Raw genomic sequence first — 21627 nt, 5'->3', positions numbered from 1 at the left:
GTTCTGAGTCGATCTAGCCATGTCCGTCCGTCCGTCCGTCGCAATCACGATATCGCTCGAACGCGTGAAGCTGGCCACTATATAAACCGATCTCCCGATTTGACATCTTAAGTCCCTACAAGCCGCAAGTTATGTCCGATTTTGCTGAAATTTTGCATGTAGTATTTTGTTATGACTTTCAACAACTGTGCCAAGTACTGTTTAAATCGATCTGTAATCTGATATAGCTCCCACATAAACCGATCTCCCAGTTTGACTTTTTGATCCCTTACAAGCCGCATTTTTTGTCCGATTTGGTTGAAATTGTTGCATGCGGTGTTCTTTTACGACTTCCAACAACTGTGCTAAGTATGGTCGAAATCGGTCTTTAATCCGAAATAGCTCCCATATAAACCGATCTACCTCTTTGACTTCTTGAGCCCTTACAAGCCACAAGTTTTGTCCGATTTGGCTGAACTTTTGCAGGTAGTGTTCTGTTATGACTTCCAACAACTGTCCCAAGTACTGTTCAAATCGGTCTGTAATCTGATATCCATGGTGGTGGGTTTCAAAGATTCGGCCTGGCCGAACTTAGCACGCTTTAACTTGTATAAAATTGACGCGTTGCTGATGTTTTGGATATTGTGAGGAAGACCATTCAAAACTGCCATTCAGATACTAGGCTCCTTCTTCTAAAAGGGACAAGTTTTCTACCCTTTCTAGATCGGTTAGGTAAGAGTGGCAGTCATTTACAGACTCACTTAGACAATGTGAAGTCCATTCTAATAACACACTGCCCGGCTAGAGCGTTTATATGATTTGACCAAGTTAAAAAACTGTTAAAAATCACCCCTAAATTCTTTGCACTATCAATTTTCTCTCCCTCCCCCTTACCCTAATTTTCAAAAACGACAGATCTCGGAGATGGGAGGTGCGATTTATGCGAAATTTTGTGTGTCCTCTTATAGTTACCTAAAAACAAAAATTTGGTATCTAAATTTCGGATGGGGTACCTAGGGAGCCGCCCCACTCCCAAACCTACCAAATATATATAAAGACCAGTTACGACAGTATTGGACTCAAATGAAAAGTGTTTAAGATTAGAAAACTTACCTGATATCCAATTGTCGGACCAAGTGTTTGGGGGACCACCCCAACCCCCAAAACACCCCTAAATCGGACATATTTACCGACTATGGCAATATTGGACTCAAGTGAAATGTTTTTGCGAGAAGAACACGAATCTGATATCCAAATGTGGGACCAAGTTTCTGGGGGTTCTCCCCTTCCCCAAAAACACCCCCAAATAGGACTTATTTATTCACCATGGCAATATGGGGCTCAAATAAAATGTATTTGAGAGTAGAATACGAATCTGATATCCAAATGTGGAACCAAGTGTTTGGGAGGCCGCCCCTCTCCCAAAATAAACCCCTAACAGGACAAAATTTGCGGTCATAGCTATATGGGTCTCAAAAGGAAGTTCTTTGGGGAGTAAAGCACGAACCTGATATCATTATTCAGGAAAAAGTTTCAATGAGGCCACTCTACCACCCTGTATTTGCTGATAATTACAATATGGGGCGCAATTAAGAGGTATTTTAAAGTATAACACGAATCCGATAGATATTTTCAGAGACAGGTCACTAAGTGGCCGCCCCATTCCCCAAAACAGCCCCAAAGCGAACATGTCTGCCGACTATGGAAATATGGGGCTAAAATAAAAGGTATTTGGAAGTAGACCACAAATCTGAAGTCAACATTCAGGACCAACTGTCTAGGGAACGTCCCACCCCCATAACAACCCCCAAGTAATACGTATTTGCTCGCCATATTTGCTGACTTTTGCAATAAGGGGTTTAAGTGAAAGGTATTTGAGATTAGAAAACGGATTTAATATCCAATTTTGAGGCCAATGGTAATATGGGGTTCAAATAAATGATATTTGTGAGTAGAGCAAGATGCGGATTTATTTTCAGGGCTAAGTGGTTGGGAGGACCACCCCACTCCCCAAAACACACCTAAATCGGACATATTTACCGACCAGGTCAGTGTGGGGCTTAAATAAACGTATTTTGGAGTAGAATGCGAATCTGATATCCAAATGTGAGACCTTGTATTTGGGACACAGGCCCTTTCCCAAAACACCCCACAAAAAGTACAAATTTACCGACCATGGCAATATGTGGTTCAAATGAAAGGTATTTGAGATAAGAAAACGAATTTGGGTCTCATCATAGAAACTCCCCTTAAACCAATGGCAATATGGGGTTTTTATAAATGGTATGGTATATTAGAGTAGGGCTAAGTATCAGGAGGACCACCTCACTTCCGAAAAATCCACTTAATCAGACATACGTATATACCGATCATGGCAATATGGGACTCAAATGAAAGGCATTTGAGAGTAGAGCACGAAATTCTTACCCACTATCAGGACCCCGTTTCTGGTCCTGAAATGAAAATATATGCCGACTATAGCAATATGAAGCTCAAATGTGATTTATTGGAAAAGGATATGAATCTGATATCCACTTTCGGGGCAAAGGGTTTGGCTACTCCAATCCACCACCAAAACTAAGAAATGAAGTAGATCTAACATCCAAACTTTGATGGGCGGGCCCGACCCTTACCCTTCTTCTCTAAAATACCAGCTCTCGGAGATGAGTGGGGCAATTTAAACGAAATTTAGTTTGTTTATAACAACTCAAAAACAGAAATTTGGTATCCTTATTTAGGGTGGGATATTAAGGTGGCGGCGCCACCTCCAAAACCCACCAAATGGAAATATAAAACAAATATAACACGAATCTGATATATGGGCGTCCACCACATCCCCAAAAATACTCCCGTACCGGATATATTTACCGACCTCAGCAATATAAGACCTAAATGAAAAGTGTTTGGGAACAGAGCACGAAAATGCTATCCACATTGGGGCGAGATATCTGGAAGGCCAAACCAGCATCCCAAAACAGGACTTATTCCCTGATCATGCCAGTATAGGGCTCAGATAAATTAAGAGAGTGAAAGAAGGCACAGCGAAACGGACCCTGTCCAGCTAGTTGTGAATAAAAATTACTTTCGATTTCTAGGGGTTCAGAAATAAACCATTTGCTGTAGCCCACTTACACACACAGAATAGGTCCTCGTTGAGTTTTGCAACGCATTCACTAATATTATTAACAGAAGCGTTTTAAAACGTCCGAGTAGGCTAGGTCCCTGTTACGAATAAAATTCCTAATAGTGGAATTAAACCAAGGCTTAGCATCCGATTTCTCCATCTTAGTCCGAATGGGGACATTTGCATTATAGATACGCTCATGATGCAACAGATGAGCTTAATTTCTCATCGCGTTTAGAATTGGTCCGTCAATTGGGAATCTACACGAATATTGGAATTAAGGTCCCCGGCTATAATAACATCGTTATATCCCAATTTTATGGTCCCTAAGACGTTATGAATTTGATTCAAATCTATTGTACTGTTTGGCCGGTTTCATGGCAAATTTTTTGCTAGTTTTTTTCGATTTTCTCCCACAATGCAACGTGGGATGCCATATTTATCGATAAAAGTTTACTCTTCAATCTTTCATATGCATACTTTTTATTGTGAAAAATTTTTAAAATACATATTTATAGAAGACACAAAGTAACATGACTCCAGAAACTACTCCACCGTTGATTTTTTAAATTCATCCCCAATTTACATCGAATCTTCAGCATCTTCTTCCGCAAACTCTTCCTTGATTTCCAGAGAAGTTTTTCCATGCTTCTTGCGTAAGTGTAAGCGAAAATGTAAGGGATTTGAGAATTTCAAGGGACACAGCGTACAGGAAATGCGACTCTTCTGCATTCGTTTACCCGGATGTACTTTTTGCATGTGAATCTTTAAACACGAGGCATAGGCAAACTTCTCCGAACACCATGAGCAAGCATGGGTTAGACGACGCTTGAACTTGGATTCAATGCCTTGTTGATCGTGATGGACCTGTTTATGTGCTTTTAATAGAGTGAAATTCTTATGACTGCTTCCACATATCGAACAGGTATATGTTTTTGGTATAACCTGCATGGCCATCTAGATGATTACGCAACATGGAGGCAAGTCGAAAACTTTCACCACAAATTTGACAGGTGTAAGATTTTTGGCGATTATGCATGGCCCAACGATGGGTGCTAAAGTTTCTGTAAGACAGAGTCTTGCGATTATGAGAACGCAAGTTGGCTTCACATGCATATGTTCGATTACATGACAGACACTTGAAAGTTTCAGGATTATTGTGATAAAGCATATGGTCCAGCACTTTTTTTATTTATTTTCAGCTTCATTTCACAGCAACGGAGATAAAAATCCTTATGTGGATGTGTCGTTTGAAAATGTTGACGATATTCGCAATAGTTGGTAAAGACCTCCGCACACACAAAACACTGTATTTTGGGTAGCCAAGTAAGCACTAGGTCATCCAGAATTTTAAGGTCATTACATTTTAGTTTCTCGGCAAGTGCTCTGCCAATCTTGAGATTCTCCTCAACTGAAATCGTCGGCTGCTGGGATGGATGCTCTTTCACCATATGTAGTTGAAGATATCTCCGGTTTTTCAATACGCCCGAGCATACAGTGCAACGAAAACATTCATATGGATTTCGCTTGGATTTTGGAGGCTGCATATCCAAATGACTGGCTGATATATGTACTTTTAAAGAATGTTCGTTTAGATACCTTAAACCGCAATACTGGCATTTAGGGGCATGAATAGTATTGTGCTCGTTCAGGATATGGCTTTTGATGACCTCATGATTACCCAGTTTTTTCGAACAGCATATAATGTTAAAGCGATTTTTTGGATGGGCTTTTTAAAAATGTTGGCGATATAAGGAATATTTTTCAATCAGCGCAGGGCAATGTACGCATTTTATAACGGGCATAATTTGAGCCAAATAATCATCAAACAGTTTAACCTTATCCTTTGCCAATGGGGTAAAATTTTGCTCAATTTCTTGGGATTTTGGCTCATACGCATCTTTCAATGTTGTGGATTTATATTTGGCAAAACGTATTGCCAAAGGAATTTCATTATCACTGGAAGTGGTGCAATTATCTTCACGTTCGAATTTTGTTTCAGATGAGCAGCTAGGCTGAGTCCCTTGGGGGGGAAGAAACTATTGGTAATTGGTCATCTTCTCTTGTTTCTATAGCAGCTTCGCTTACTTCAGCAGTATTAAATTTAATATTTGTATCCCTATTTTTAGAACTTCCGAATGAAGCTGGTAACTCTAAAACACAATTGGTGCTTCCAGATGAGTCTCTCTTTGACATTTCCAAGAACTCAAAGGCATTTTGATGGTCTCTTTCTTTCGAATCCAGGTTGGTACTCTTAACATTGAAATTTTCCTCCATTAAATCTGTGGCAACAGAAGTTTCCTGCACATCACTTCTGGATTCCGCCAGAACTTGCTGATAATATTCCGATATGAACTCTTCCTCCTCAACTTTAATATCCAAATTATCATCAATGGCTTCAATGATTTGAAAATCCTCAACCATCCGTGCAGCATCAGGAAATTGGTGAGAGAGCCTTTCCCGAGCCTTTTCTACCACGTGTTGAAAATTGCAAAACTCATCAAGCGAATGCCAGCATTTATTACAGATGTGTGAGATGTGTTTGAATTGCTCGAGATCTATTGGATTGCCCAAAAAGTAATTGCGGATTTTTTAAAAGAAAGTAAATGCATTTTTAATAAAACTTAGAATGAACTTTAATCAAATATACTTTTTTTTTACACTTTTTTTCTAAAGCAAGCTAAAAGTAACAGCTGATAACTGACAGAAGAAAGAATGCAATTACAGGGCCACAAGCTGTGAACAAATTTGTCAACGCCGACTATATGAAAAATCCGCAATTACTTTTTGAGCAACCCAATACAATCTGAATATTAAAATGTTCATATTAACCTTACGTTAAACTATTTTTGCTTTTTTCGCTTACTTTAGAAGGGAAATAATTACAGATACGATTGTAGAAGTCATTGGGCTGTCCTTCATTGTTGTAAATACAACTGCCATCGTGACTCAAATTCACGCATAAGCGGCAAAGATGAGTAATTGAGGACATTTTTCGAGCACTTTGTAAACCACGACTTTTTTACTGAGCCACTGCAAAGAAAATGACACCGAAGAACAAGGATCACAATACCCTCCACCATAAGATGGGGGGGATACTAATTTCGTCATTCTGATTGTAACTACTCGAAATATTCGTCTAAGACCCCATAAAGTATATATATTCTTAATCGTCGTGATATTTTATGTCGATCTAGCCATGTCCGTCCGTCTGTCTGCCGAAAGCACGCTAACATCCGAAGGAGTAAAGCTAGCCGCTTGAAATTTTGCACAAATACTTCTTATTAGTGTAGGTCGGTTGGTATTGTAAATGGGCCATATCGGTCCATGTTTTGATATAGCTGCCATATAAACCGATCTTGGGTCTTGACTTCTTGAGTCCTAGAGACTGAGAGTGCGCAATTCTTATCCGATTGGAATGAAATCTTGCACAACGTGTTTCGTTATTATATCCAACAATTGTGCCAAGTATGGTTCAAATCGGTCCATAACCTTATATAGCTGCCATATAAACCGATCTGGGGTCTTGAATTCTTGAGCCTCTACAGTGCGCAATTCCTATCCGATTGGAATGAAATTTTGCACGATGTGTTTTGTTATGATATCCAACAACTGTGCCAAGTATGGTTCACATCGGTCTATAGCCTGATATAGCTGCAATATATACCGATCTTGGGTCTTGACTTCTTGAGCCTCTAGAGTGCGCAATTCTTATCCGATTGGAATGAAATTTTGCACTACGTGTTTTGTTATTAAATCCAATAACTGTGCAAAGTGTGGTTCAAATCGGTCTATAACCTGATATAGCTGCCATATTAACCGATCTTGGGTCTTGACTTCTTGAGCCTCTAGAGGGCGCAATTCTCATCCGACTAGACTGAAATTTTGCATATAATGTTTTAGTATCACTTCTAACAACTGTGCTAAGTATGGTTCAATTCGGGCCATTACCTGGTATAGCTGTCATATAAACCGATCTTGGGTCTTGACTTCTTGAGGCTCTAGAGTGCGCAATTCTTATCCGATTAGAATGAAATTTTGCACCACGTGTTTTGTTATGATATCCAACAACTGTGCCAAGTATGGGTCAAATCGGTCCATAACCTGATGTAGCTGCCAAATAAACCGATCTTGGGTCTTGATTTCTTGGGCCTCTAGAGAGCGCAATTCTTATCCGATTTGCCTGAAATTTTGCACGACGGATCCTCTCATGACCATCAACATACGTGTTTATTATGGTCTGAATCGGTCTATAGCCCGATACAGCTCCCATATAAATCGATCTCTCTATTTTACTTTTTGAGCCCCCAAAGGGCGCAATTCTTATTCGAATTGGCTGACATTTTACACAGGTCTCCAACATATAATTTAATTGTGGTCTAAACCGGATCATATTTTGATATCGCTCTAATAGCAGATTTTTTTTTCTTTCTTTTCTTATATCATTTTTTGCCTAAGAAGAGATGCCGGGAAAAGAACTGACAAATGCGCTCCATGGTGGAGGGTATATAAGATTCGGCCCGGCCGAACTTAGCACGCTTTTACTTGTTTTTTTCTAAAAAAAAAAAATTTGGGTTTATGTAAAAGAGCTTAGTACCAAAATCCAAGTGCAAAATATATTAAAGGTCTATAGAAGCATATAATATATTACTAAACATGAACCCTTTAACCATACTGACTATCACAGATAGTCTTGGGAATGTGGCAGTCACTACCCAGTCAACCAAATATCTGATGTCAGACAATTCTGATCACATTCTGAACTCTTCCGACGAAATCTTTAGAAAAATGATCTTCGCCATAACGGGCAAATAAAATTAGAAATTAAAAAATTGGGCTGAGCCAGGTCGTGGCTTGAACCCACGAGTCTGCTCAACACAGAACGATTGCCTTCGTCTTAACGTTCTGAGCCATCAACATAACTTCCAAAGGATGCACAAAAACCATGTGCATACCCAGGAGAAAATAATTGTAAATATGTGGACAAGAAATCCACGCTGTAATAAAAAAAGCACACATACCTTTGTAAATGTGTCACAGCCGGTAGCACAGTGTCAGGATTGGACAGGATAGACTTACTAAAGCCTAGATACGGCCACATTGTTTTGGAATGCTCACAGCCCCCTCATTTGTTGTCCTTCGGGACTAGGTCTGAAAACTTAGCTTACATGTCGCTAGAAGCACACAGATTCCAGTATCCCTGAGATGTATAAGTTAGTTCCTAGTCTCGCAAACTCGTCCGCTTTACAATTCCCTGGAATATCTCTGTGGCCCGATAAACAAAACAGGTGAATTTTGAACTGTTGTGCCACTTCGTTGAGAGATCTGCGATATTCGAGGTCGGTTTTTGTGTTCAGAAATACATTCTCCAGGGATTTAATGGCTGTCTGAGAAAATATTTAGAAATTATGACATATCTTTGCCATTCCACCACTTATTGTAATGTAAGGGTCTCTGCTTGATACACACTGAAGCGATCGTGTAATCTTTTCGATATGACCAGTTCCAGATCTTGAGAGTACACCCCACAGCTCACCTGGTCATCTTTTTTGGAACCATCCGTATAGAAGTCTATGAAACTCCTATTACCAGGGATATCGTAGTTCCAATCGGTTCTATCACGAATAGTGCTACAGTACTTTTTATCAAAAAGCGCCACAGGTAGGGTGTAATCCACACTGCCAGCAACATCGGACATTGTATCAAGGAGGACACAGTGACCGTAGACGCACATGACGCAGCAATTGGTCTCGCCAAAATGTCCAGAGGCATTAGATGTAGCATTAAATTCAGTGCATCAGATGGTGTCGTCTTCAGTCCTCCTCGGCTGTGGTGCACAACCAAGCCATCCTTTGGATCCGGTTGACTTTTGAACAGTAGGTAGACTTTGAACGCCGTCCACCAGGCCACAAAATTTGAGCTAAATCGAAGTAGAAATACCCAACTTATGGATGAAAGCTCTTAAATCGGGAAATCGGAATAGATGACAGCGATATACAAATATGGGCCGATCTGAACCATTCTCCGCACGGACGCCGAAGGGCCTAACGCATCTCATAGTACCAATTTACATCGAAAACGGGTTATAGATGCCCCTTTTATGGTCCTTAGACCTTAAATCGGAAGATCGCCATATATGACAGCAAAATTCTAATATAGACCGATCTTTTTATAAGAAACGGATGTCGAAGAGACTAACGTAGCTCACTGTGCCAAACTTCAGCGAAATCGGTTAATATTGGCTTGCCCAAAAAGTAATTGCGGATTTTTCATATAGTCGGTGTTGACAAATTTTTTCACAGCTTGTGACTCTGTAATTGGATTCTTTCTTCTGTCAGTTATCAGCTGTTACTTTTAGCTTGCTTTAGAAATAAGGTGTAAAAAAAGTATATTTGATTAAAGTTCAGTCTAAGGTTTATTAAAAATGCATTTACTTTCTTTAAAAAAAAATCCGCAATTACTTTTTGGGCAACCCAATAACTACACCTTTTATGGGGCTATAGTCCTATAGAACAAAGTGTTAGCTCAATATCTCTATCTTTAAAGACTGTAGCACGATTTCAACACACAGACGGACGGACATGGCTGAATCGTCTTTGATTTTTACGACGAGCAAATATATAAACTATATAGGGTTGCAAATGGATATTTCGATGTGTTACAAACGGAATGACAAAATGAATACACCCCATTTTTCGATGGTGGGTATAAAAATATATTTGAATAATACAAAACAAGTAAAAACGTGCCAAGTTCGGCCGGTCGAATCTTATATACCCTCCACCGTGCATCATATTTGTCAAGTTCTTTGAATGACTTTTTCAAATGTATATGAGCTATATTAAGTTATTAACCGCCAGGATCGTACTTGTAATGGGCAGTCATAGAAAAATACCACCTCAAAAGTTTTAGGCAAATAAAGTAATAATTGTGCCCTCTGGAGGCTCGGAAAGTCAAAGTGGGAGTTGGCTTTATATGCTGGCTATAACAGGTTATGAACCTTTTTAGACCATACTTGGCACAGTTGTTAGAAGCCATACCAAAACGACATATGCAAAATTTCAACCAAATTGGTTCAGAATTGCGCCCGCCAGGGGCTCAAGAAGTCAAGATCCGAGATTGGTTTGTATGGCAGCGATATCAGGTTTTAAACCGAATAAGCCTTACTTGGCGCAGTTGTTTGAAGTCATACCAAAACGACATATGCAAAATTTCAGACAAATCGGATAAGAGTTGCGTCCTTTAGACGCAAAAAAATCCTAATCTGGAGATCGGTTTATATGGCAACTATAACAGATTAAAAACCGGGTTCAACCACACTTGGCACAATGGTTGGAAGTCAACCAAAACAAAAATTGCGCCCTCTAGAAGCTCAAGAAGTCAAGACCCAAGATCGTTTATATGGCAGCTATATCAAAAAACCACACTAATAAGACACTTAGCGTGCTTTCGACAGACAGACGGACGAAAATGGCTAGATCCACTTAATACTATAAAATGAACATAATATAAATACTTTATGGGGTCTTAGACGAATATTTCGAGGTGTTACAAACTGAATGACGAAATAAGTATATCCTTTAATATGGGAAAACTGTTTTAGAAGAAACGTTCAATTTGTTGTTTTTTAATATCCAATTTATAGATTCCATAAAGCAAATATTCAAGATCCACAGTTGAAAAATTAGGTAAACATACAAAAAAAAAGTAACAGAAGGATAAGAATTAATTTTGCTAACAGCGGTTTATCCAGGTTGGAATAAACCGCTGTTTGAGTCAAGTTATTCAATGGACAAGTACGAATGCTTTAAGGGTCAACCCCCTTAAGTCTAAAGCTTTGATTTTTGGAAACCGGGCTTTTGATTTACCCCTGTTTTTGGGGGATAATAGAGTTAATTTTGTCAATGAGCTTAAGTGCCTTGGAGTGTTGCTAGATAGGAACCTGAATTTTGGAGCTCATGTCGACTTTATTCATAGTAAGGTATATTATAGCTTGCGTAGAATATATTCTACCAATATTTATTTGCCCCTTTGGGTTAAAAGACGACTGGCTCATGCTTTACTTGTACCTTCTATTAGATATGGTCTGGAGGTTGTATCGGGTACTATGATGGGCAATATCCAGAAGTTGAAGCGTATTATGAATGCTATAGTTCGGTTTGTTTTCAATGTTCGTAGGCGTGCACACATAGGAGAATTCGTTAAACATTTTCTGGGTGTTTCTTTTGAAAGTTACATCGATCGTAGTAACGTACTCTTGTTTTACAAGATTATTAGAAGTGGTGTGCCTTTTTCTTTGCGTGATTCATTTACCTTCTCTCATTCGGTTCGAAATACCCAGATTATGATACCTAGGATATCGTGCTCTTTGTATGAGAAGTCTTTTGTTGTGCGGATTGCCCGATTTTGGAACTTTTTACCAGTGGATTTGAGGGTTTTCTCCCACTCAAATAATGCTTTTCGTTTAAAAATTGTCAACTACTTGCAACTCTGAAGTATCAGATATTTCTGCACACTTTAATTGCGCTTACTTTTTAAATGTACGACTGTGCTACTGCTTCTAGATATGTTAACTGTTAATTTTTATATATAATGCTAAATACTTCCTACTTTTGACGTTGTTGCTTTCAATATAGGACTTTTTTGGTATATTTTTTGTATTCTACTAATAATTTTTGGCTGGGGAGCCCATAGGAATACGATTTGTAATCTGATAAAAGATATAGATTAAGAATAGTTTTATACGCTTATTGCTACTTAGGTGTATAAGTTATGTTTGTAATACAAGTATTTTGGCCTAATTGGCTTAGTATTGCAATGAATGAATAAATAAATAAAATAAATAAATAAATTATTGGTTTTTTCCTAAAGCATTCGTTATGGGTGTGAATGCAAAGCTATAGATAAAGAGTATCACTACATGATGAGAGTGTAAGGGGGTGTGATGTGTGTGGCCCTACTTTGCATGTAGGTCACCCAATTCCTTAGGGCTCGGCTTTGGCGTGCGTTTGAATTTTTGTTGCTATTGTTGTTTTGTTTTGCTTATATGTGTTTCGCGAGGCTGAACAGCAATACAAACAATTTTATAACTGCAAGTCACATGCAGTAGGTGGGTTTTATAACGGCCAAACGGTCGTTATATGTACCAAAAATGAAAACCCCCTTTCGGCAGAATCCGGCGAAAATTGGATAACCTATGCACCCAAATTCGACACGGATATTGAGTGGGCTAATAAATATAAGTCACTGTTGAATTTTGTATTTAAAATTTCAAAAAAATCCGGCAATAAATACAGCTTCTATGAGTTTCAGACCCTTAATCGGCACATCGGTGTACATGACAGCTATATCTAAATACAGTCCGATCTTTACCATATTTGGGTCGGATAGCGGGTAGCCTAAAACTATTTACTGTTTCAAATTTTAGCGAAATCGGATAACAAAATAAAGATGTTATTCCCTTCAGACCCTTTATCGGGATATCGGTCTGTATGGCATCTATCTATCTCTCTATCTATATAAAAATGAATTTGTGTTTGTTTGTTTGTGGGTTTGTAAATTTGTTTGTTCCGTATGGACTCAAAAACGGCTGAACCGATTTCTTTCAAATTTTCACAGATTGTGGGGAGTAGTCCAGAAGGAACAATAGGCTATATAATTTATTGATATCGGTAGGGGGGCGGACTCTCCCCCTTACCCTAAAAGTATGACCCCAAAATAAAAGTGAACCGATCGGGACAATATGGGACTCAAATGAAAGGTATGCAGGAGTAGACTACGAATTTCGTATTAAAAATTGGATCCAAGTAACTGGGGGGCCACCCCGACCCCAAAACCCCTTAAAATAGTTTTATTGGACAATAATCACAATATGGGACTCGAATGAAAGGTATTCGGGAGTAGATTACGAAAATGGTCAGAAAGGAGGAAAAGGCCTTTTAGTTTGTTGATATTGGAAGGGAGCGGACCCTCCCCCTTTACCCCAAAAACACCACTTAAAATCAAAAGTGGACCGATAGGGACAATATGGATATCAAACGAAAGGTATTGGGGAGTAGAATACGAATATGGCGTTAAAAATTGGGACGAAGTATGCGGGGGTCGTCCAACCCAAAAAACTCTCCCAAAACATACTTATTGGGCATAAATATCAACATGGGACTCAAACGAATGGTATTCATGACTAGACTATGAATATGACATAAAAAATGAGGTCCACGTAACTGAGGGAATATAATTCGATCCTAGCTAGATGAGCCTCAAATAAAAGGTATTTGGTAACAAATTACGAATATGACATTAAACTTTGTGTCCAAGAATCTAGGTGGTGCTTTACATCCTAAAGTCGTCGCAATAGTTTGTTAGAGTGAGGCGCCCCCCTCTAAACGGCGGTTGCACCTATTATGACAATATGAGGTTAATTTCAAAGTATAAGGTTGTGGACTGCGAATATGATATCATTATTCTGCTCATATATCTAGCGGACCACCACAGTTGATCAATTATAATGACCTAACAGGACACTGTCGACATACCCCCAAAGTTATGACGTTCAGTGTGATAGGAGCAGTTGCAAACCTTAACGTCAAGTGGCAGCCATTTTTAGCTCATCGACAAGGAGCCTTCTTTTCCCAGAAAAGTCCAAACAACGTGCTGCACTTTCATGTTCAAAAGTTTTACAGGGTTTAATTACTAAGAACTGTCGCCACCACACTTAATATAAAGACCGGCAAGTTAGTTATTTACCTCTGAGAATCGTTTAATATGGCAATTTGATTTGATTTAAAAAATACTAGATTTTTGACCATTATATATGTAGCCATATAGTCAGTTGTAGATAACTAACTCATGATGATCAGTGTTATAGGCGAGTAGGTTCAAAAAAAAGAAATGTCAAATTCTCAGTCTTTTATATGCGATTGCGCAAGGATCCGGGGCGACATGGAACGGAGAATTTATTTTGGGTATTAAAGTCGAAACCTTTTTCTTATCGATGGCAGCACTAACATTTAAATAAACGCCATCTATTCTGTTTGCAAATGAATCAACTGATTGGAGACGCCCCCACGAACAGAGAGAGGGCAGAGTGGGTAAAATTGATCATGCAGCATATATCTGTGTTATGGCAACCTATCGGTCCATAAAATAAAGAAAAGTAAAGAACAGGAATTTCGTTGCGGTTGTTTGCTGCATAATTTTTTAAATTTCCCACCCTAAGACGGGCCTTAACAATAGGTGTTTCAGGTAGTTTAAGTGGCTATCTTTCCCATAGATAAAAATTTATTAGTAGAGTGCGAATATCCAAGTTTGTGTTAAACTGTAAGAGGGGAAGGCTTAACGAACGGACACAGAATCAGAGCTATTGGAGAGTAGGTTGCGTTACAGAGGTGGCAGTTTTCTATGTCTTGAAAGTGAAAGAGCGGGTTTGATTGAAAATTTAGCTCCTTTTGCCGATAAGCACAATTTTTTTTTTCGTTTCGTCACTCCAATCGTTCGCCAAGTCATTGAAAACAGCTGATTTTATAAAGGGAAAATAGCTGTTTTCAATGACTTAGCGAACGAATCGAGTGACAACAAGTAAAAGCGTGCAAAGATCGGCCGAGCCGAATCTTACATACCCTCTACCATTGATCTAATTTATAATTTTTTTGCCCGATATCTTTTTATAGGCAAACAAAGGATAATGGATAAAAATTTCAAAGCTATTGGAGCTATTTCAGATTATCAACCAATTCGGGCCATGCTTGGTTTGGCTGTTGGAGACCATAGTAAATGTCATTGTGCAAAATGTCAGCCAAAATTGGACAAGAATTGAGCCCTACAGTGGCTTAAAAATTAAAATCGGGAGATCGGTTCATATGGGAGCTATATCAGGTTATGGAGCCATTCAGACCATATTTGGCACGTATGTTTAGCCAAATCGCATAAGAATCAAATTCAAATTAGGAGATTTGTTTATATGGGAGCTATATCAAGTTTTAAACCGGTTTGAACCATACTTAGCACAGATGTTGGAAGTCATAACAAAATATCTTATACAAAGTTTGAGACAAATCGGATAAGAATTGAGGCGTTTAGGGGCTCAAGAGGTCAAGATTCAAAATCGGTTTATATGGCAGCTACATCAAAATATAGACCAATATAACCCATTTAAAATCCAAACTGATCTACATTAATTGGAAGTACTTGTGCAAAATTTCATGCGCCTAGCTTTATCCCTTCGAAAGTTACCGTGCTTTCGACAGATGGACGGACCGACATGGCAAAATCGACTTAGAATGTCAAGACGATCAAAAATATACATATATACTTTGTTGGGTCTCAGATGAATATTTCAATGGTTTACGAACGGTATGACGAAATCAGTTTATGATGGAGGGTATAAAAAAACAAATTTAGTGGTCTAGGCCGTAAATTTTTGTACTGAAGTCTTAAATGGATAATGATTATTGTCGCAACTATTATTGAAGGAATATCCAGTGCTGAAATTTTTTTTTTTATATTTATTTGGTAAGCCGAAGATACTTACCCCTGCGCAAGAATGACATTAGATGGACCGACATAAGTGGAAATTCGATTGAATTCAAAAATAGACAAAATGATCACAATGTGATGGGAATCAACAGCGAGCATGACCAACAACAAAATCAGCGCCATCTATTGGGGGGTAGAAATTATTTGAATAGCAAAGCCAACCCGAACAAAGAACAAGTAAAAGCGTGCTAAGTTCGGCCGGGCCGAATCTTATATACCCTCCACCATGGATCGCATTTGTCGAGTTCTTTTCCCGGCATCTCTTCTTAGGCAAAAAAAAAGGATATAAGAAAAGATTTGCTCTGCTATTAGAGCGATGTTAAGATATGGTCCGGTTTGGACCACAATTAAATTATATTTATGTTGGAGACCTGTGTAAAATGTCAGCCAATTCGAATAAGAATTGCGCTCTTTGTGGGCTCAAGAAGTAAAATAGAGAGATCGATTTATATGGGAGCTGTATCGGGCTATAGACCGATTCAGACCATAATAAACACGTATGTTAATGGTCATGAGAGAATACGTCGTACAGAATTTCAGGCAAATCGGATAATAATTGCGACCTCCAGAGGCTCAAGAAGTCAAGATCCCAGATCGGTTTATATGGCAGCTAAATCAGGTTGTGAACCGACTTGTACTTTATTTGGCATAGTGGTTGAAAGTAACAATAAAAAACGTCTTGCGAAATATCAGCCAATTCGGATAGGAATTGCGCCCTCTAAAAGCTTAAGAAGTCAAGTCCCCAGATCGGTTTATATGACAGCTATATCAGGTTATTGACCGATTTGAACCATATTTGGCAAAGTTGGATATCATAACAAAATACTACGTGCCAATATTCATTCAAATTGGATAAGAATTGCGCCCTCTAGAGGCTCAAGAAGTCAAGACCCAAGATCGGTTTATATGACAGCTATATAAGGTTATGGACCGATTTGAACCATACCTGGCACAGTTGTTGGATATCATATCAAAACACGTCGTGCAAAATTTCATTCCAATCGGATAAGAATTGCGCACTCTAGAGGCTCAAGAAGTCAAGACCCCAGATCGGTTTATATGGCAGCTATATCAAAACATGAACCGATATGGCCCATTTACAATACCAACCGACCTACACTAATAAGAAGTATTTGTGCAGAATTTCAAGCGGCTAGCTTTACTCCTTCGGAAGTTAGCGTGCTTTCGACAGACAGACGGACGGACGGACGGACAGACGGACGGACATGGTTAGATCGACATAAAATTTCACGACGATCAAGAATATATATACTTTATGGGGTCTCAGACGAATATTTCGAGTAGTTACAATCAGAATGACGAAATTAGTATACCCCCCATCTTATGGTGGAGGGTATAAAAAGTCAAAGCACCGTAGAGTGAAACAGGGAGCTCCCGAAGGTGCGGTGATATCTCCGGCACTGTTTAACCTCTACCTATTCTCCATTCCACGACTTGCCTTATATTTCGCTGCAAGGGATCTGAAGGTATCTGCCACCAAATCTTCAGCCACATTGTTCGCTACAAATACGCGTGGGGTGAATACTGAGGTGAAAGTGGTGGTCGATGGAGAAGTGATTCCGACCATCAAGTGTCGCAAAATACTTGGCGCTACATTTGACAGCTCTTACACATTCTCCCCACGAGCCACAGCAATTTGCGATAAAGTCAAAAGTAGAAACAAGGTCCTCAAGCCACTTGCCGGCAGCACTTGGGGTGCTGTCTCCTCAGTTCTCATGTGCGAAGACATAACTAAAGGGTGATTTTTTTGAGGTTAGGATTTTCATGCATTAGTATTTGACAGATCACGTGGGATTTCAGACATGGTGTCAAAGAGAAAGATGCTCAGTATGCTTTGACATTTCATCATGAATAGACTTACTAACGAGCAACGCTTGCAAATCATTGAATTTTATTACCAAAATCAGTGTTCGGTTCGAAATGTGTTCAAATTTTGACAAATTTTGTTCAGCGATGAGGCTCATTTCTGGTTGAATAGCTACGTAAATAAGCAAAATTGTCGCATTTGGAGTGAAGAGCAACCAGAAGCCGTTCAAGAACTGCCCATGCATCCCGAAAAATGCACTGTTTGGTGTGGTTTGTACGCTGGTGGAATCATTGGACCGTATTTTTTCAAAGATGCTGTTGGACGCAACGTTACGGTGAATGAACACATTTCGAACCGAACACTGATTTTGGTAATAAAATTCAATGATTTGCAAGCGTTGCTCGTTAGTAAGTCTATTCATGATGAAATGTCAAAGCATACTGAGCATCTTTCTCTTCGACACCATGTCTGAAATCCCACGTGATCTGTCAAATACTAATGCATGAAAATCCTAACCTCAAAAAAATCACCCTTTACATGTTGTCTAAATAATACCTTTTGCGCTGTTATCGTGGATAGGTATCCGCCGCCCAGAAGCCTTAAGGTAGATCTACATGATCTAGATTGTGAGGTTCAGCGCTATAAGAGAGAACCTCTTAACCAAGCGGCATATAAAGCGGGTCTAGACGATATTCATGCAGACACGGCAGCAGAGACGGTAAATAGCTACCGGGTGAATGTAGTCCTTGGAGAACGATCGTCTAGCGTTGCAACTGAAGAAATTGAACTCCCCTGGCAAACCAGAGTAATTCGGGCTCAATAACGTTCCGGCAGATGCAGCCGCCTCAACTCCTACAGAGCAAGAACTGATGCGGACATCCAAGATGCATGTCCCTGTTGTGACCAGGAACCAAACGACACACGTCAACTGTTTAACTGCCCAGCCAGACCCACTCAGACCCAGATCCCTCTGGAGGCACCCCATCTTAGTCGCAGAGTTCCTGGATCTGGACATCCAACAGACAACATCAAGCAGACGAAAGATAGAACGCAACAAACTGCTACACCAACAACAACAAGCGTACAAACATTTTTCATAATTTTGGAAGAGTGTTCGTCCCCGCGATGAATAAAACAATCTTCTGGAAGATTTTTACCCAATTGTTATTCTGTATAAATTGCAAAGCACTCATCCACGATATTATTGAACAATCCATAGCGTGTGTGGAAGTTTTAGCAACTCTTCGCGTTGATAATTACCCAACCCATTGCCTTATACTCGTCCAGAAGATTTGTTTATTAAACACGCGAGTTAACTTTTCGTGATTGTTTTTATTTTCAAGCCTGGTGCGTTTAGGACTTGTATTGAATTATATTATTCAATGTTTTGTTTTTAGTGGACAACTTCCACAACACCAAACAGAATTCTCACTTGGCTTATATGACGAGTAATACAAACATTGTTTTGAGTTTTTTTTCGTAGCTGTTGCGTTTTTGATGAACAATTTTTTGAAATGCGTTTTTAAATTTTCTAAGCGAATAAAGCGCAAATCTTTTAGAGCAATATTTAATAAATATTCCAAAATACGTATTTATTACTCGTCCAGGCGAGTAATGAGCAACTCTTCTAGGAGAGTATTTTATTAATCTTCCAAAACACTCATTTGTTACACTAAGGTCTTGTTGGTCAAAAATCTGCTAAGACTTCTGACTGACTAATATGGAGCAACTAATATGGAAGATTCGCGGAACACTCTTCCAGAAGATTCGCCTTGATGACACAACTTCTGACGACGGGGATTTGTCTACGACTTTCGTTCGAGATCGATCGTAACCTTCTTCTAGAAGTTTCGCGGAAGATTGTTTGGCAATAAAAAAATTTTTGCTAGGCATAATCTTATAAATGAGTAGGTAGTTTGTGTAGGTTCTTGGTGCACAACAACAAAATTATATTTTGAGTTGTTGTACATGTATTTATGTTTATTATAACATTACTAGGCCCAATTCCTCTTTTTCAATAAAAAGTTATTCCAGAACATACCTTTAACACCTACTCATTAATCAGCAAACATTCAAGTTTTAACAAAGTTATGAAAATTATTTGCAGCGTTCAAATAATTTGTGCTAAAAATTCGCGATGAGTAGGCTAGCAATTAGTAGGTAGTAAGTGTAGGTTTTGGAGAAATAACACCAAAGTTACATTTTCATAAAATTTCTTTATATAGATTATCATTATAATGCAAAATAATAGTTTTAGTGCCTATGCTTCTTTTTCAACCATGAGTAGAAGCTAAAAGAAGAATTTTTACAACATTTACTCTTAATTGCATTGTGATGATTCATTTTTCTTCCAACAACAGCTGCTCGTTGGCATTCTCAAGAAATGCCTTGGATTCGTTTAAAGATTGTTCCTCTTCTTGAACTACCTCTACATCATCATCATCATCAGGCAACTCTTGCTTTATTTCCAAAGAAGTTTTCCCATGCTTCTTGCGCAAATGTAAGCGAAAATGTGAGGGATTTGTGAATTTGAAGGGACATAATGTACAGCTGATGTGACTCTTCTTAATTAGTTTACCCCGATGTATTGATTGCATATGTATCCTCAAACTGGCGGCATAAGCAAACTTGACCGAACATATTGAGCAAGCATGCTTTTTCCGACGCTTGGTCCGGGACTCAATGCCTTGCTGATCGTGATAGGCCTGTTTATGTTTGATAAGCTTAGTGAAATTCTTACACTTTTTTCCACAAATCGAACAGCTGTAGTTTTTGCTATTACCGGCATGCTCATCCAAATGATCACGCAACAATTTGGCAAGTATAAAACCTTCACCACATATCTGACAGGCATAAGCCTTCCTGGGATTATGTTTACCCCAGCGATGCGAGGCAAAGAGTCTGTAAGACTGAGTGGAATAATTACAATCTTTGCAATTGTACACAGAACTGCCATCGGTTTGTACAGCCTCTTCCGGCATGCTCAGCACACTATGTTTGCGAGCACAATGAAAATTCAGTCCTCTGTGAGTGGTGAAGACCTTCGTACATTGCTGGCAGGAAAACTTCTTATCCTGAACGGTCATATGAAAGCTTCGAATGTGAGCTTGCAAATTGAAATCGTTGGTGAAAGTTTTGCTGCAAGCCTTACACTTGAAGGTGTCGGGATTATTGTGAAAAAGCATATGGTCCAGCACTTTTTTGTGTATTGGCAGCTGCAAGCCACAGCAGGATAAACAAAAATCCTTGTGTGTATGGATCTTTTGAAAATGTTCTCGATATGCGGAATATTTGGAAAAGATCTCAGTGCAGGTCACACATTGTATGCTGGGAACCCAGGTAAACACCAAATCATCTAGAATTGTGGCATCGTTATTTTTCAGTTCTTCCACCAACTCTCTACCCATCTTGAGATTATCCTCAACTGAAATCGAGGGCTTCTGTGATGGATGCTCTCTCACCATATGCAGCTGAAGAGTTCTCTGAGTTTTAAATGGGGACGAACATATTGGGCAAATCTGGTCTGGACTCAATTTTCCTTTAGCAATCTCCTGATGCTTGCAGGTCATATGTATTTTTAGAAATCTTTCCGTTAATAACTTCAAACCGCAATGCTGGCACTGGGGCGCTCCAACATTCTTGTGGTCGTTCAGAATATGTTTGGTAATAACTCCAGGAGAACCCATTTTTTTATAACAACATATAATGTGGAAGCGTTTGTTGGGATGAGCCTTGTAGAAATGTTGACGATATAAGGAATAGGTTTTGGACTTTTTAAAGCAAACTACGCATTTAACAGCGGGCATAACTTGAGCAAAGTTATCAAACAATTTAATGTTGTTATTTGCCAGTGGTTGGGAAATTTCGGCATTTTCTTGGGGTTTTGGTTTGGAAGCTTTCAATGTTGAGGATTTAGCCTTGGCATAACGTATTGCTAAGGGTAGATCATCATCATCACTCGAATTGGTGCCATCATCTTTGCCATTGAATTTTGAGCAGCTGGGCTGGAGCTCTTGGAGTGTTGCAGCTATTAGTTTGTCATCATTAACTTTGTTAGAATTAAGTTCCAAATTTGCATCCCTTTCTTCGCAACCATCATATGAAGCTGATAACTCTTGTATATCTTTGTTGCTTACAGATGCATCTTCGTTTTGTATGTCAA

At 39.0% G+C, this 21627-nt stretch overlaps 3 protein-coding genes across 5 annotated transcripts in view; all 3 read right to left on the bottom strand.

The window, feature by feature from the left end:
* Window positions 1–21627, bottom strand: part of LOC106092620 (zinc finger and SCAN domain-containing protein 12) — a 190266-nt gene that overhangs the window by 55076 nt on the left and 113563 nt on the right. The window lies entirely within an intron of this gene.
* The window catches only part of LOC106092621 (oocyte zinc finger protein XlCOF6-like), a 68964-nt gene that overhangs the window by 33171 nt on the left and 14166 nt on the right, over window positions 1–21627 (bottom strand). The gene's annotated exons all lie outside the window — the stretch shown is intronic.
* Window positions 3686–4274, bottom strand: LOC131995839 (oocyte zinc finger protein XlCOF22-like). Its single transcript, XM_059365030.1, has 2 exons — window positions 4049–4274; window positions 3686–3981 (listed from the first exon to the last, which is right to left on the bottom strand). Exons 1-2 carry the CDS (start codon window positions 4272–4274, stop codon window positions 3686–3688), a joined length of 522 nt encoding a protein of 173 aa, XP_059221013.1.

This window comes from Stomoxys calcitrans, chromosome 1 (genome assembly GCF_963082655.1).
Source record: "Stomoxys calcitrans chromosome 1, idStoCalc2.1, whole genome shotgun sequence".
NCBI lineage: Eukaryota > Metazoa > Arthropoda > Insecta > Diptera > Muscidae > Stomoxys > Stomoxys calcitrans.
Note: the sequence above shows the minus strand (reverse complement) of the source record. Positions and strands in the feature narration are given on the sequence as shown.